A 16,378-nucleotide genomic window follows, 5' to 3' on the forward strand; every position below is an offset into this window, starting at 1 on the left:
TTTTTCTTTGCACAGAAGTATATACAGTGTGGCAGTTACTGTAATCTCCTCCGCCTTGCAAACAGCCACTCTAGAATCTTGGACCTCTAGGACTCTCTGTCTTGCATGCTTGGGGGCAAGGCCAAGCAAAATGAAGAGGAGAATAATTAGAGAAAGAGGAGGACGTTGGTGGAGAATTGGGAGCAGGTAAGGTGAAAGGGCACAGGAGAAAAGAGATGCATGTAGACTTTTTGGTTTCTGTGGGAAACAGGTTGACACACTTGGGCCTCATTTGGTATTAACAGAACAGAGAGTTAAAGATCTAAGTAGCTAGATAGTGTGCAGCAACTGCCATGAAGTCTGTACACTGAAGAGAACAGTCTCACATCTAGTTTTCATTTTGTTTTATGTCATAGTACCTTATTTATAGCATTCACTGGTGTGTTTGTAGAATACAGATGTTTTCAAATGCTCTGGTTTTGTCTACATGGTTATCTCCTTGTCCTGTTTGTAAGGAATCCAACATTGTAAGACATATTGCATGTTTTTCTCTTGACGATTGTTGACCTTGAAGCGTCATGAACTAACTTGAGCTGTTGGATTCTGTGGAGAAACGTTCAAAAGGGTCTGTGAAAAAGGCACTGTGGTGAGTCGCATTATGCACCCGAGCGTAAGGAGCAAGATATCTGCCACCAGCCCAGCTTGGCCTGGATTGCCTCTGTTTTAGTTCCCCTGGTTAGTGCTTTTCTCCCTAACCACTCTTGTGACTGTGATAATGTGAGTAAGGGCGGAGTTGCTAATGATCTATGTGTGAGGTAAGCTGGTTTGAGGGAGGAAATCTATGGACCTAGTCATTTTCCTTGGTGGTAAGCTTTCAGGGGTGCAGAGATGGATCTTCCTGGGGCCTTTTCTGGTCCCAGGAAGATATCGCATAGATGGGACCTCCCAAGACACACATTGAATCTTTAGGCCTGTTTTTCCTATTATGAGGTACGAACGAGTTTCTTCACTGATGGGGATGATGCTTATCTGAGAAGAAATTGTGAAAGGTGGTGTAGTGTAGAGGTGTGGCTTAAGCTTTTAAGTTTTCCTCCAGGTTTTTCCCCTAAGCTTCCTACTTCGGACGGCCTACTTACATGATACTAGTAGGTGATGTCCGGCTAACAACTTCCTAAATATACCTGCAAGCCAGATCAGTGTCTCTTTTCTCTGTATTCCCATGGAAATCAAGAGTCCCGCCGAATTTTCCATCGAAACAGTTGATTTGTGTTGTCTCTAGGAATTCTAAAGGGCGTACCGTTGCTTCCTAACCGGTGTCATTTGGGAGATCCGCCTCTGTACGTTCAAATGATTAATTTTGAGACTTTGCTCATGTGTGCAGTAAACCCTTGAATTCCCTAAGACCTTCCTTTCCTCCATCTCCTACCCCATTAAGCCCGCTTCAGTTCATCTCCTGAATTTCTTTGGAATCTGTCAGCCAGCTCTTCCTCAACTTCCTAATACTGAACTTGCCTGTCTGTTGCGATTAGGTCCTAACTGGTGTCCATATATCTTGTTTCCTTCCAATCCACTCTTCACACAAGAAACCTTCAAAGCAAGTTGGAACGTTGCTCATAAACATCGCTCACAAGCATTGTTTTGAGAATAGAAAACACACTGTTGGCCTTTAAGACTCTGCGTGGTCTAGAATCCTCTCTGCTTCTCTAGCCCCATCTTGTGCCACTTTTGCCCTCACTTTCTATGCTTCAGATACACTGAATTAACCTTAGTTCTCACTCATCTGACAGAAGTCAGTTCAGATACTATTTTTCACTGTGATTCCTAGCATTAAGGAATTTGATTATCAGGTTTTGTATGAGGACTATTTCATCAGGGGTACAGAAGTTCTGGCCATCTCTGGTTTTGGATATCCCTTATTTGTTGAGACCTTTGCGTTGTTTGGTTGCCTTTTGTCTGTTTTCCAGATGGGAAAACAGGAACAAGGGAAGTATAGGTTATTACTAGGTGGGGTTGAGCAAGTGGAGCAGCAAACTGCAAAGCAGAAAGAAGAGGGACGTACTATAGAGGGATATGACTTCCATCCTCAAGGCGCCTGCATCCTGTGCAGGGAGACAGCCTAACATAAAATGAGCCTAACAACAAATATATTGACTTCTTACTAAAAATCTCCAGTTCATAGAACCGAGGGGTTTGTACCTTCTCCTTTAAAAGTGATAGTCCTGGGACTTCCCCGGTGGTCCCGTGGTGAAGACTCTGCGCTTCCAATGCAGCAGGCGTGGGTTCAATCCCTGGTTGGGGAGCTAAGATCCCACATGCTGCGCAGCCAAAGAAATTTTTTTCAAAAGTTATACTCCTGTATTATTGGCTTTAGTGGTTTAGATTTTGTTTTACTGTTAAGAAGATTTCAGTTTATTTACCGGGAACAAACAACACATAATGTAAGAATAGTTTCCCAGAAACGATTTCCATCATTCTCTTCCTCCCTTTCTCCCGCAGACTGGTGTTTCACCTTGACAAGTTCTCTGTCATTCCATAGGAAAGCTGTCTGGCTTGGAGGTTGCAATCCCAGGGAATTTTTCATCAGCGGGGAAGTCTCCATCACTACAGAGGAATCAAGGGAGAAGTCAGTCCCTGGTAAGTGAGATGCTCCCCCTAAACACCAACACAGCAGTCGTGTACCTTTCAAGGGGTTCAGGGGCAAGATGGGCAAGGCATTTCTACTAACTCTTCTTAAGGATCATGGACAGTGCCCTATGCTACGAGGTAAGCGGTGACTGCTGTAATTCTTACTGGTGATCCTTTCCTGTCACTGATTCTCGGCTTTCTTTGTATTTCATAGGACTGTTGTAAGTCCAATACAAAATGAGTCTTATTTTTAAAAACCTGAAATGTTTTACAGAGCCTAGCATTCTCATATAGGGTCCTTTCCATTCTCCCCACTTTCCCGAGAGGCTAAGAACACTTCACACCATGAAGTAGGAGAGGGGGTAGAGCCCTTTTTGATGAAATACATCAACAAAGACAGAGTCTTAGCCTGCTTGCTCTCTGGACAGGATCTCGGACCACAAGGTCTTCAATCCTGGTATAAATGAAGGAAGTGAGGACAGTTCAACTGGCACTCTCATAACAAGAGTTCTGAAACACCTTCCAAAGAGACTATAGCAGTAGATGAGGGAAGGGAGTGCTACAGTGTGGTAGTACAGGGGGAATGATCGGCTACAGCAGTGAAAAGTGTGGTACCGATTGGTGTGCTCTCGGGGTTCTTGGACATGTAGCATAGATGACCTCTACAGTGGCCCTCCCACCTTCCCACCTGCATTAGGTGTTCTTTTTTTTGTAATTTATGTTTATGTATTTATTTATTGTTTGAACTTATTTATTCTACGTATTTATTTTTTTGGCTGCACTGCGTCTCTCATTGCTGTGCACGGGCTTTCTCTAGTTGGCGGCTAGCGGGGTCTACTCTTGGTTGTGGTGTGCGGGCTTCTCCTCGCGGTGGCGTCTCTTGTTGCGGAGCATGCGCTCTAGGCGCGTGGGCTTCGGTAGTTGCGGCTCACGGGCTCTAGGATGCAGGGTCAGTCGTTGTGGCACATGGGCTTAGTTGCTCCACGGCATGTGGGATCTTCCCAGACCAGGGCTCGAACCCGTGTCCCCCGCATTGCATTGGCAGGCGGATTCTTAACCACGGCGCCACCAGGGAAGCCCTAGGTGTTCTTACATAGAGTCTAAAAACAGAGAGCACTGAGAGAAGGTAGTGGTTATTAAAGGCTCAGGATCTAAATTCTACCTGTCTCTACACCCCTTCCCAGCTGTCGATTTGACCCCATTTTTGAATGCCGACCTCATTCTTCAACTTTCTCTGCCGTTTGTGTACTCACCTTGAAAACTTGTTTCTGTGATGCGTTGAGCAGACACAGGGTGGCAGATTGCAGAGGTGGAAGCTGGTGGTCGGATATTTGTGGGCTGAATCTCCTTCAGTCCCATTCCCATTTCTGGTTGCACAGAGGCCCTACTTCCTGTGTATGACACAGAGCCATAGGATTGCGGGCAGGAGCCAAGTTCTCCATACAGTAAAGACCCCAGTGTGCCTTGGTTATAGTAATATACCTGGCTTCCTTCCTGGTAGGTAAGTGACAGGTGGCTCTGCCCCTGATTTGGAATCTGAGATGGTGTTCCCTGAGCAAGGCTGGCAGAAAGCGATGGATGTAGAGGGACCATGTTATTGGCGTCTGAAGTTTTATCATACTGGGCTGCCAGAAACATGGAGGAAGCAGCTGTATGCCGGTCAGTGAGTGCCAGAGTAAAGTCTCCGAGTGAAGAAGAATTCTTTTCAGTGCTTGCTGTGATGTCCCACTCAAGAACACCTGGATAGGAAGCAGCTGAAGTGGAGATCTGGCTGTGGTCCGTAACTCCAGGTAACATAGTCGTGCTAGAATGTTGGTAAAGGTAGGCACTACCCATGAGTGTCTGGAAAGGGGTACCAGTAGCCGATGCCGAACTGACGGCAGGGGCAGAGACTCTGGAGAAGTTGCAGACGCTTCGTGTTAGGGAAGTTGCATTGCTACAACAGATTTTTAAGCAACAGAGCAATCCAGCCAAGTTTATATTTTAGAGAGAGAACATCTTCCATGTGGAGGATCAGTTGAAATAGAAGAGATTGTTAGAATTGTAGGGCGGTAGTATTCCAGGCAGGAGATGACGAATGCCAGACACCACCTAGTCACAGACATAGCTTTTGCAGAGATCAGCTACATGTTGTTGTTTTTTATTTACTCTCTCATATAATTTTTTTTAAGTCCTGGACCACAAAATACTGTGGCATCGTTGGAAAAATCTGAGACTCGATTCTAGTCTTTTTTCTGTTTGCCTGCTCTGCAGCTTGGGCTTACGTTCTCAAGCCTTACTTTTTCATTGTGAAATAAGAACGGTGCTACTTAACCCGAGAACTCCCCAGGCACATAGACCCGTGGCGTGTGAGGAGCAGTGAAGGAGAGAAGGAATGGAAGTGCTTTGGGGACCCCAAGAGCCCTTCAGAAACCGTTTGTTCTTTTTAATATTGAGCATTAAAAGTGAAGGCATTCCATTTGTTTCACTCAAAAACAAATTCTGTTCTTCTGATAGCCTGTTTTTTTTTTCCACTCCCTTTTTCTATAGTCAGATCAGTTCCTGATGGGCATTCTCCAGTCCACACTATTGCATCTGATTGGAGGCTATGCAAAATTTCCCAGAGACAATGAATTTTGACTGTATAGTAGTTAATTCTTTATAGTACGTTCCTGCAAAAACACTCTTTTCTTCAGAGTTTTTCCTTTTCAGGATAGTGGTAGTGTTGTGGTAACTAATAAAGGCTACTCTTCAGAAAATTGTATAACTCGTTTTTAGTGTATCTACTTCGCTTACTTAATTCCATATTCCCTGTTTTCTAGACAGACTTCTTGGTGTCCACTGTACCCATGGTTTCAACAGGACTGGCTACCTCATGTGCAGGTGAGTTGCCAACCCCAAGAGGCAGAGCATGTTTAAATTGTTCTGTTTACAATAGTAATGTAAGCTAATGTAAGCTGAATGCAAAAAATGCAGTCAGAGAAGTGTATGAAGTGGAAGGCAATTTTGCCCCCTACTCAGATGTTACCACCAGTAATAATTTAGCACATATTTTTTCAGACGTAAAAAATGCAGATATAAGCATATACAATGGTCCCTTGGTATCTGCAGGGGGATTGGTTTTAGGACTCCCCATGGATCCGAAAATCCTCGGATGCTCAAGTCCCGTATGTAAAATGGTGTAGTACAGTCGGGCTTCCATATCTGCAGGTTATGGAACCGTTGGATATACAGAACTGACTGTACCTGTGATTTAATGGTATAGTGTTTTAGACATTCTGGTTTATAATTTAATATATGGAGGACATCTTCGTCTGACAATATTTGGAGACCTCATTCTTATTTATTTATTATTCTTTTTTTTCCTCCAAATTTGCTTTATGTAGTTGGATATAAATAAATGAGCACAAACTTAAGCAAGATACATGTAACAATTTAATAGAACCTGATACTCTTAATTCTTTCAGTGTTTCTCCAACTCATCATGGGGCTCGTAAGAAAAGTAACCAACATGGATACTACTACAGTTGAATGTCAAATCTTTAAGTGCTTAGGACATACTAAATCCTTGTATAATGCACTTATGAGGAACCCTTCAAGAGACTTGTGTTTTGTATGTAGCAAAAAGTGTTAAGAGTCAAATATTCAACTCAGTATAAAATAATAAGAAACACTTCTGATTTGTTAGGTTGAGATTGCTTCTCCTTTTACTAATGAATGATTGTTTTAGCTGTAATATCACTGAGCTGAACAAATATGTCACCTTGGAGTACATAAGGAAAAATAAACACATGCTAAATGGGTAAAACATTACAACTACATCTTTACTAGACCATCTCTACTAACGCTTCAGAAACTTAGAGATTTAGAGTGTTCTTACGTTAATTGCAAGAAAAATAGAAAGAGAGAAATTCCTTCTTTTTTGAGATCACAGCTGTGAAGTCGTGATTATACAAATTCTTCATTTGTGTGCAAAACATGAAACACATTTCTCTTAATTCTCCCTGCTTAGAATTGTCAGTCAACTAGCAGGACTTTCCTTCCAAGAAACAAGAGACTGAGATGTGTTTTATATAACTTCAATAACCTCAGCACTACAGTAAGAAGACATGCAGTATCCTTTTGCTGTGCTTCAAGACAACAGGGAAGGAGGTCACAGGAAAGAAGAAATCAAAATGGTTACAACTGAGAAACTTTTCTCAGTGTAACCATGGTGCCACTTTCATTTTTACATAAGCATGGTGGCATAATTCAAGCTCAATACATCAGAATTCTTAATATTTAAAATTTACCTTGACTTTTAATTATCACCATGTTAACAACCAAAATAATTTGACGAAACTCATAAGAAAGGGTAATGTTAATAAACCCCACTTTACTAGAGTTAGTTTCTGGACACATTAGCTCATTTTTTTTATAGAAGAGGGACAGTGAATCTCAGTTGGCTTACAAGCTAGGAGATCACTTTGAATTCTGCATTTCTTAACTGCAAACAGATATAGCACTTGTAACAGGTTATAACTGGTTTTCAGCTGGTTTTCAAGCACAGAGCCAGCCCCAACAGTAATAGTACACTATTGAAAAAGACCTAAGGCAATGAATTCCATTTCCAGTGGAAAGAAAGAATCGTATGGTCTTGGACAAACAATTCTGATGGTTTACTTAACAGTCACTTAGTAGTTCTTCCTTGCTCATAGAGCTTTATGACTTTTTTGAGGAGTGAAGCATTCAGCTTGAGTGGATAAATCCTTGTTAGGCTAAGACAATCATTATCATATCCCTCTTTGCCATGAATTGTCTTACGAATGGTCATATCAGTCTGTTTTGGCAAATGAGTAATTAAGGGAAGGCTGTTATTGTGCTTATGAGAATGATATTTTTCTCTGAGAAAAGATAAATAGGCATTAGGAAAATGACCATTTGGGCTCTTTTTCTGCTTCCTCCTTGTTTTGTGAGAATATGATATTTGGTTTTACAGCAGCCATCTTGTGACCCTGAGATGATCATATGCCAATAATGACAAATGGTAGATTAGAAAGAACCAGCAAAGACAGAAAACAGCAACATCAATAGTAACAACAATCACAGCAAAAGAACAATGGGACCTTAACTTGTGGAGTTCCTATAAAGTAAAAAATATAAGTGCTCTATGTTTATTCTAAAACAAAAAAAGAACTATGCAAACCAGCTTAAAACTCCTTTTTTTGTGCCAGTGTTCTAAAATGTGGCTTTTCATAAAACCTTGACCCAAATGCCAGCAACTTCAGAAAAGAATTTGGGTAGGGGGAAGAAGAAAGTTATCTCACTTAGGAAAAACAACCACTATCTTTATCCTAATCTTTGGCACACAGTTGAAACATATATAGCTGCTGTAACACTTTACACAATTCCTATGTACTGGAGGAATAACAAGATCTAAATAACAATTATATTTTTCAACACTGGGTGAAGGCTTTACATAAAAATACCATCCTCCTTTTTCCCCCTAAATTTCTAAAATATCACGTGCTTTTCCCCAACATCTGCAGCCGTTCAGGAATTTTTAGGAAACTTTCATGCATGATCTTAATTCCTAATCCCTGGCTCTTTGGGCTCAACCACAAAAGATCAAAACCACCAAAAATGATGGTTCACTTGAAGTCAGGTGAGAGACACTGGCTCAGTTAGTCTCGTAGGACAAAAGCAGTGCTGCATCAACTGTCTCCATGCAGGAGGGGCACGTGAAGGATCTCATCAGCCAGTCATCTGTACAGCCCAGGTGATCTGCATACACAGCAGAAATCAAATTGGGTTCTCATAAACAAAGTGCATCATACAGATCACACACTCCCCGATCTTTTTTTTAAATATTTGTTTTATTTTATTTATTCATTTATTTGGTTGCGCCGGGTCTTAATTGCAGTCGGTGGGCTCCTTAGTTGTGGCATGCAAACTCTTAGTTGCGGCATGCATGTGGGATCTAGTTCCCTGACCGGGGAACGAACCCGGGCCCCCTGCGTTGGGAGTGTGGAGTCTTTAGCCGCTGCACCACCAGGGAAGTCCCCCGGATCCTTTTTTCTGATCCATTTCTTCCAGGGTCATAAACTCCTTCAGGCTGATGCTGTATGAGGCCTATTCTTTGAGCTATCCTAATTTGCTCCTCTCAGCTGAGGTGCTAGGCGAGTCTGACTAGGTGTTGGATGAGAGACCAAAACTGGAACTTGATCCAGATATGGCAGCAGCAGCTCCTGATCCAGCTCCGTCCCCTTGCCAAAGCTAGCCCAGTCGGATTGAGACTTGTGAGGCAGGGAGATGTCATCCGAAGTGGGGGACTTAAGGCAGTTCCCCATCTTCCGGGGCTTGAGTGTGTGATCTGTGTGCTGTTTTGACAGTCTCCCAACCTCATTCTTTTTTTTTTTTTTAATTAGTTTATTTATTTATTTATTTTTGAATTTAAAAAATTTATTTATTTTTTATACAGCAGGTTCTTATTAGTTATCTATTTTATACATATTAGTGTATATATGTCAATCCCAATCTCCCAATTCATCTCACCACCACCGACCCCCGCCCTGCCCCGCTTTCCCCCCTTGATGTCCATACGTTTGTTCTCTACATCTGTGTCTCTATTTCTGCCTTGCAAACCGGTTCTTCTGTACCACTTTTCTAGATTCCACATATATGCATTAATATATAATATTTGTTTTTCTCTTTCTGACTGACTTCACTCTGTATGACAGTCTCGAGGTCCATCCACGTCTCTACAAATGACCCAAGTTCGTTCTTTTTTATCGCTGAGTAATATTCCATTGTATATGCGTACCACATCTTCTTTGTCCGTGCACCTGTCGATGGGCGTTTAGGTTGCTTCCGTGACCTAGCTATTGTGAATAGTGCTGCAGTGAACATTGGGGTGCATATGTCTTTTTGAATTATGGTTTTCTCTGGGTATATGCCCAGTAGTGGGATTACTGGGTCATATGGTAATTCTATTTTTAGTTTTTAAGGAACCTGCATACTGTTCTCCATAGTGGCTGTATCAGTTTACATTCCCACCAGCAGTGCAAGAGGGTTCCCTTTCCTCACATCCTCTCCAGCATTTGCTGTTTGTAGATTTTCTGATGATGCCCATTCTAAGCGGTGTGAGGTGATACCTCATTGTAGTTTTGATTTGCATTTCTTTAATAATTAGTGATGTTGAGCAGCTTTTCGTGTGCTTCTTGGCCATCTGTATGTCTTCTTTGGAGAAATGTCTATTTAGGTCTTCAGCCCATTTTTTGATTGGGTTGTTTGTGTTTTTAATAGTGAGCTGCATGACCTATTGATATATTTTGGAGATTAATCCTTTGTTGATCGGTTTATTTTTTTTTTTAAGGCTGCATTGTTCCTTTGCTTACTGATGAACATGTACAAGTCAGAAGTTTTTGATATTATAAAACATCAAAGTAATGAACATTCCTGTGTGAACATCTTTGAATATATATGCTTTGTCTCAGTTAACTTCACTCAGAATGGGACTTCTGCATCAAGGAGTTTATGCCCTTATGCTTTTTGTGGGTGTTGCTACACTGTACCAATGTATGGTTGTTCATGCAGGAAATACGTATTGAGCATCTGTTATGTTTAAGCACTGTGCTGGGTGCTAGCAAAAAGACTTGAGAAATTTTGTGAGTGAGGAGACTTGACCTGCCTGCCCTTTGTGAATTCTAGCAGTCCAGAGAGGGAATAGCTATTCAAGAATCACACTCTGCATGTAGAATTACAACTCTGACAGGTGCCAAGGAGAGGGACATGGTACCATGAGAGCATATTTTAGGGAGGATTTGATCTCATCATGGAGATTAGAGAAGGTTTAGGGATGTTTCAGCTGATATCTGAAGGATGAGTAGGTATTAACCAGATAGGGACGTTGGGGAGAGATTTCTGAGCATAAGGAATAGCAAAAGACCCTCTAAGAGGAAAGCATATGCTGTGTTGGAGGAACTGGCCAGGAAGGTGGGGCCGTTGGGGGAGCATGTCATTATAATGGAGCTGCAAGTGTGGGTAGGAGCTCGATCGTGCAGGCTTATGTTTAAGGTTTCAGACTTGAAGAGTAATAGAAAACCATTGAACTATTTTTGTTGAAGGTGAGTGTGTGGAACATACCCAATTGCATTTTCAACCTATCGTTTTGCTACCGAGTGGAGAATACACTGCAGGGAGAAAGAGTGGAAGCAAGGAAGCAAGTTAGGAGACTTGTGTAGAAATTGGGCATAATGGTGGCTTGGACCAGGGTATGGTGGTCATTTTGGTGGAAAGATGTGGACAGATTCTAGAGGTATGTAGGCAGTATCATTGTCAGCACTGGTGGTGGGTTGAGGATGAGGGTGAGGGAGAAATAGCTGTCAGTGATGGTGATTCCTAAGTTTCTGGCTCCTGTGGTTGATTAGATAGGGTTTTTTAGATATGATGTTAATATTTGTCCTAATTTGTCTTTTGTTATTTGTTGGTTCTTGATGAATACTCTTGTCATATTAAGTCTCCTGTTTTTAGTGTACAAAGCATTTTGACCGAAACTGACCGTTGTATGTTATCAGATAACTTTTTAACATCTGCCAGTTTGGTCCTGTATTTTATTCTCTTTCATTTATTGATTAAATTGTTGTATTAATGTAAATAACTATATTAATAGATTTTCTAAAGTTGCGTTATCCTTGCATCCTTGGTCCTTGGAATAAAGCCTGTTTTTTTTTTTTTTTTTTTTTTTTTTTTGGCTGTGTTGGGTCTTTGTTTCTATGCGAGCGCTTTCCCTAGTTGCGGCAAGCGGGGGCCACTGTTCATCGCGGTGGGCGGGCCTCTCACTATCGCGGCCTCTCTTGTTGCAGAGCACGGGCTCCAGACGCGCAGGCTCAGTAGTTGTGGCTCACGGACCCAGTCGCTCCGGGGCATGTGCGATCTTCCCAGACCAGAGCTCGAATCCGTGTCCCGTGCATTGGCAGGCAGATTCTCAACACTGCGCCACCAGGGAAACTCCGGAATAAAGCCTTTTTGTAGTCATGGTATATATCATGCTTTAATAATTATTGATTAGATATGCTGATATTTTCTTAGGATTTTTCTATCTGTATTTGTAAAGCACAATTGGACCTTTTTTTGCAAAAACTTGATTTTCTTTCCTTTTTATTTACAAATGACTCGAATTTTGTTGTTTTGTAGATATTTGATTGATGTAGAAGGCATGTGGCCAGATGATGCAATTGAATGTAAGTATAAGGGTTGTCACTACTTTTCCCTTGTTATAAAATTTGAAGGGAGAAATGTAAGGGAATTTCTCAAATTTTGGAAAAATAGAAAAGTCTGTAATTCATTTGTTCTGACATACGATAACCTTTTACCAAAAGTTTATAAAGGGATGTATCTGGAAATAGCAAGATATAATAGCCTGAATAATTAGTCAGTGGATTTCAGCATTTTTTTTTTCTTTTTAAAATTTATTTAATTAATTAATTTACTTTTGATATTATATCCACTGCCCCACCAAGGAAGTCCCTTTTTCTTCCTTCCTTCTTTCCTTCCTCCCTTCCTTCCTTCCTTCCTTTAAAGCTCCAAGTCATTTAAAATACATGACTTCTTACTAAAAATCTCCAGTTCATAGAACCAAGGGGTTTATAACTTCTCCTTTAAAAGTGATATTCCTGGGACTTCCCTGGTGGTCCCGTGGTGAAGACTCTGCGCTTCCAATGCAGCAGGCGTGGGTTCAACCCCTGGTTGGGGAGCTAAGATCCCACATGCTGCGCAGCCAAAGAACTTTTTTTCAAAAGTTATATTCCTGTATTATTGACTTTAGTGGTTTAGATTTTTTTTTTAATGTTTAGAAGATTTCAGTTTCTTTACCAGGAACAAACAAAACGTAATGTAAAACTAGTTTTGCAGAAACGATTTCCATCATTCTCTTCTTCCCTTTCTCCTGCAGACTGGTGTTTTATCTTTACAAGTTCTCCGTCATTCCATAAGAAAGCTGCTCGTCTTCTGGTTTCATAAGAGATGGTGAACAGTGGTAAAATATCCAGTTGACCGAAATTTCTAGAGTACACTTCAGGGAGCGAATGATGGGGTGGAATGTTGGGGCAGAGTGAGAGATACAGATTCTGGTGAGACTGAGAGTCATGCACAAAAATTACTGGGCTGTGGTGAAGGGAGAACAAAACTAAATCAGGTTCCTGCTGGTGGACAGGAAGCCAAGATGAAGAAGAATGGTGCGTAGCTAGGCAGTGTAATTAGGCCCCTAAGTGCTGTGTCTCCTGATAGTAATTATGAACAGAAACCAAATAATAGTTACTAATAACATGGAGGTGACCAATCCTTGAGAGCTGAGGCAGAGAGAAGGAAAGATGGCATTATGCCTTGTCTCTGGTGCCTTGAGTTTCCCAGGCTGGTTTGTGACCAATCTTGGGTGAAATCATAACTAAGTCATTTCTGCTAAGGTGATCAGCTTTCGTGGGGTCCTTTCTCTGCACTCTGTCCAATGGTAAAGCCCACTGGTTTATGCCTCCTGGAAAACAGTTATTCCAAAGCAGTATAAGTGAAGCATTGATGAAACAGCCATGAAGAACATGTTTCCACATGGCCTCGCACCACCTTTTCAAAGTGCTGTAAAACTTTTTTCATCCAAAAATCAGTAACAGAAAAGGATTGGGATCAAATCCCGTACAGAGGTAGTGTAAGAAAAAAGAGAATAAGGAGCAGAATAGCATGTCTTCAGACAATAAAATCAAGTTGGAAAAGACAGGTCCACAAAACAGATCAAAACTGTAACCTATTATTTCAAAGTGGGCTAAAAGATGTTAGGAAAAACAATGCGAAAGATGAAAGAACATGGATCGAGGAGGGAATGGGAAGTTATTGTTTAGTGGCTATAGAGTCTCTGTTTGGGATGGTGGAAAAGTTCTGGAAATGGTAAATGCTGATAAATGCCACCTATGGGTGTTTGGTTTTAGTTGATCTTCTTCCATGAAAGGGTTTGGAGAGATTCAGAAGCTATGCTGCTGCCTCCATCTTTCTGATGTCCTGCTCAATCTTTTGACATAATTATTTTGAATTTGCACAGTGGTGATGGTTGCACAGCATTGTGAATGTATTTAATGTCACTGAATTGTATACTTGAAAATGGTTGAAATAATAAATTTTGTTTTATGTATATTTTACCATAATAAAAAAAAGATGAAAGAACAGCATAAACCAGAATTAGGTAAGATGATAGAACTCAAGACAGAATTCAAAATAAAAGAAAAAAGTTTCAGAAATGAGGACTAAATTTAAAATAATACAAGAGTGGGGACTTCCCTGGTTGTCCAGTGGTTAAGAATCCACCTTGCAGTGCAGGGGATGCAGGTTCGGTCCCTGGTTGGGGAACTGAGATCCCACATGCTGCAGGGCAACTAAGCCCGCACGCCGCAACTACTGAGCCCACGTGCTCTGGAGCCCACGCGCCACAACTGGAGAGCCCACGAGCCGCAAGGAAGAGCCCACGCACTGCAACAAAGAGCCCACGTGCTGCAACTAATACCCGACACCTCCAAAAATAAATAAGTTAATTAATTAAATAAATTAAATAAAATAATACGAGTGAATGAACATAATGGATAATGCCTTAAGAGAAACAAACAAGAAGAGGAAAAAATTTTTTTAAATCAAAAAGAAGATAAAAAGAATTTTAGAGAAATGGCAAACATAACAGATAGGCAAGAAAGAGTCAGGACAGCTCTGAAAAGAGAAATATAAATACGTATAAGGGGCTTTCCTGGTGGTGCAGTGGTTAAAAATCCTCCTGCCAATGCAGGGGATATGGGTTCGATCCCTGGCCCAGGAAGATCCCACATGCCATGGAGAAGCTAAGCCCGTGAGACACAACTACTGAGCCTGTGTGCCACAACTACTGAAGCCCACGCGCCTAGAGCCCGTGCTCGGCAACACGAGGAGCCACCGCAATGAGAAGCCCGCTTGCCGCAACTAGAGAAAGCCTGCGCACAGCAACAAAGACCCAAAGCAGCCAAAAATAAATAAATAAATACATTAAAATATATATATACGTATAAGAATCTGTTATACCATAAAAGTGACATTTCAAATCAGTGGGACAGATTAGTCAATAAGTTGTGATACATAAATGTTGGGGTATAAATATTTCTCTGGAAGGATCCACAGCACGGCCAAAGCAGATGTCTCTGAGGAGGGAAATGTGTGGCTGGGGAACGTGGGGAAAAGGGTCACTTTTCATTGAATACCCTTGTGTACCTTTTCTAGTGTTCTGTCATGTGAATCTATTACCTCTGAAGTTTGCCTGAGTTCAAACCCCAGTTCCCCCAATTGCTAGCTCTTAATCTAGGGCAAACTCTTCACACTCTCCAAGCCTCTTAATCTGTGAAGTAAGGTCAGTAACTCAGCCTGGTGCTGCCTGGCACAGAATAAACTCTCAAAAAATGGACATTATTAGTGAAAAAAACCCAAATGCCCATCAGTGGATGAATGGATTTTTTTAAATGTGGTGGATATGTGAAATATTATACAGCCATAAAAAGGAATGAAGTACTAACACATGCTACAACATGGACGAACTTGAAAACATTATGCTAAGTGAAAGAAGCCAGAGACAGCGGTCACATTTGTATTATTTCATGAAATGTCCAGAAAAGGCAAAACCATAGCAACAGAAAGCAAATTAATGGTTGCCAGGGCTGAAGGAAGAGGGGATGAAGAGTGCCTGCTGATGCTTAAGGGGGCTTCTTTTTGGGGTGATGAAAACGTGATGGGTTAGATGCCGGTGATGGTTGCATAGGCTTGTGGATGTACTAAATGACACTGAATTTGCAGTTTCAGAAGGTGAATTTTATGGCATGTGAATGACATCTCAAAAAAATAATTTTGAAAATGAAAATTGCCCATTTTCCCATAGTCACTATCCACTGTCTCCATCTCTCCCTTCTCCCCACTGCATTCCTTTTCACGCCCAGCCCTGCCGCTCTCTCCCATCGTCACTCCCTCGAGCTGCCCCACGAGGCCTCCCAGGGAGCCTCTGAACCCCTGGGCGCCTGCGTCCTGTGGCTGTTGGAGCTGCTGCCCAGTGCGCGTGCCCCCACCACTCTCACCCGTGAGAGTGGACGCTTCCGTCGGATTTTTTCTCATGCGTTTCAGTAGATGGTGATGTTTACAAAAGGCGGCACGTGCCCTGCTCAATGGAGGAAGCCCCTCAAGTTAATATTTAGGCGCGTGCAGAAGTTTGATCTCGTCCACCAGTAACCTCAGGATGCTGTGCTCTGAAAGCCAGGTTGGCCGCCTACGGGCATCTGCAAATACAGAGGACTTCAGAGGCATTTGGGCCTCAAATTGAGTCCTTGTACCTCCACATGGGATGTGACCTCAGCCCTTTGCTGCACCTCTGTAAGTGAAGTGGCACAGGAATACCGGCCTTGCCTGTCTTTGCCAAGGTTAACTGAAGAGCGCATTCGCTCCCCTCGTGCTTAGGTGTTGAGTACATCGTGATTTACATACCAGGCCCTATTCGTGGGCCTCCTGATGCAGCAGTTCCCTTGGCTCTGCCCCTGTCGTCAGCTGCCCCTAGGATAACTCTGAGCCCTAGCCACTTCTCTGGTAGATTTCCCTATTCCCCCACTATAGTCACACCTGAATAAGGCAACTCAGACCTTTCAGAGATGTGTCCTGAACCTCTTGTTTTCTGAAATACCTATCTGGTGGTTGTGAGACTTAAGGCCAGCGTCCCCGAGAGACTTTTTCTATTTCTCCTAGTAAACCTAGACTCATCTTCTGTCACCTTCAACTC

At 42.0% G+C, this 16,378-nt stretch overlaps 1 protein-coding gene and 1 pseudogene across 9 annotated transcripts in view; one reads left to right on the plus strand and one right to left on the minus strand.

The window, feature by feature from the left end:
* Window positions 1-13,738, plus strand: part of LOC309622095 (uncharacterized protein) — a 45,028-nt gene extending 31,290 nt beyond the window's left edge. The window contains exons 4-9 of one of the 8 annotated variants that reach the window (XR_014240485.1): window positions 2,476-2,613; window positions 5,406-5,466; window positions 6,596-6,937; window positions 11,427-11,600; window positions 11,758-11,804; window positions 12,515-13,738. Coding sequence is in view for 1 of the 8 variants with exons in the window: in XM_082409272.1 (XP_082265398.1) it covers window positions 2,476-2,613; window positions 5,406-5,466; window positions 11,758-11,804; window positions 12,515-12,582 (314 nt within the window). In the remaining 7 variants the exon portion in view is untranslated. Of the gene's footprint in view, window positions 1-2,475; window positions 2,614-4,184; window positions 4,395-4,492; window positions 5,226-5,405; window positions 5,467-6,595; window positions 6,938-11,426; window positions 11,601-11,757; window positions 11,805-12,514 lie in introns of those variants that run through there. The other 7 variants (XR_014240489.1, XR_014240486.1, XR_014240488.1 and 4 more) reach the window with 7 other exon arrangements.
* Window positions 6,956-9,829, minus strand: LOC309622096 (RING finger protein 11 pseudogene; annotated as a pseudogene). The gene has a single exon. The product of its transcript is annotated as an RING finger protein 11 pseudogene (transcript).
* Window positions 13,739-16,378: the final 2,640 nt, after the last annotated feature.

The sequence above is a fragment of the Balaenoptera borealis genome (genome assembly GCF_965194805.1).
Source record: "Balaenoptera borealis genome assembly, contig: HAP1_SCAFFOLD_1513, whole genome shotgun sequence".
NCBI lineage: Eukaryota > Metazoa > Chordata > Mammalia > Artiodactyla > Balaenopteridae > Balaenoptera > Balaenoptera borealis.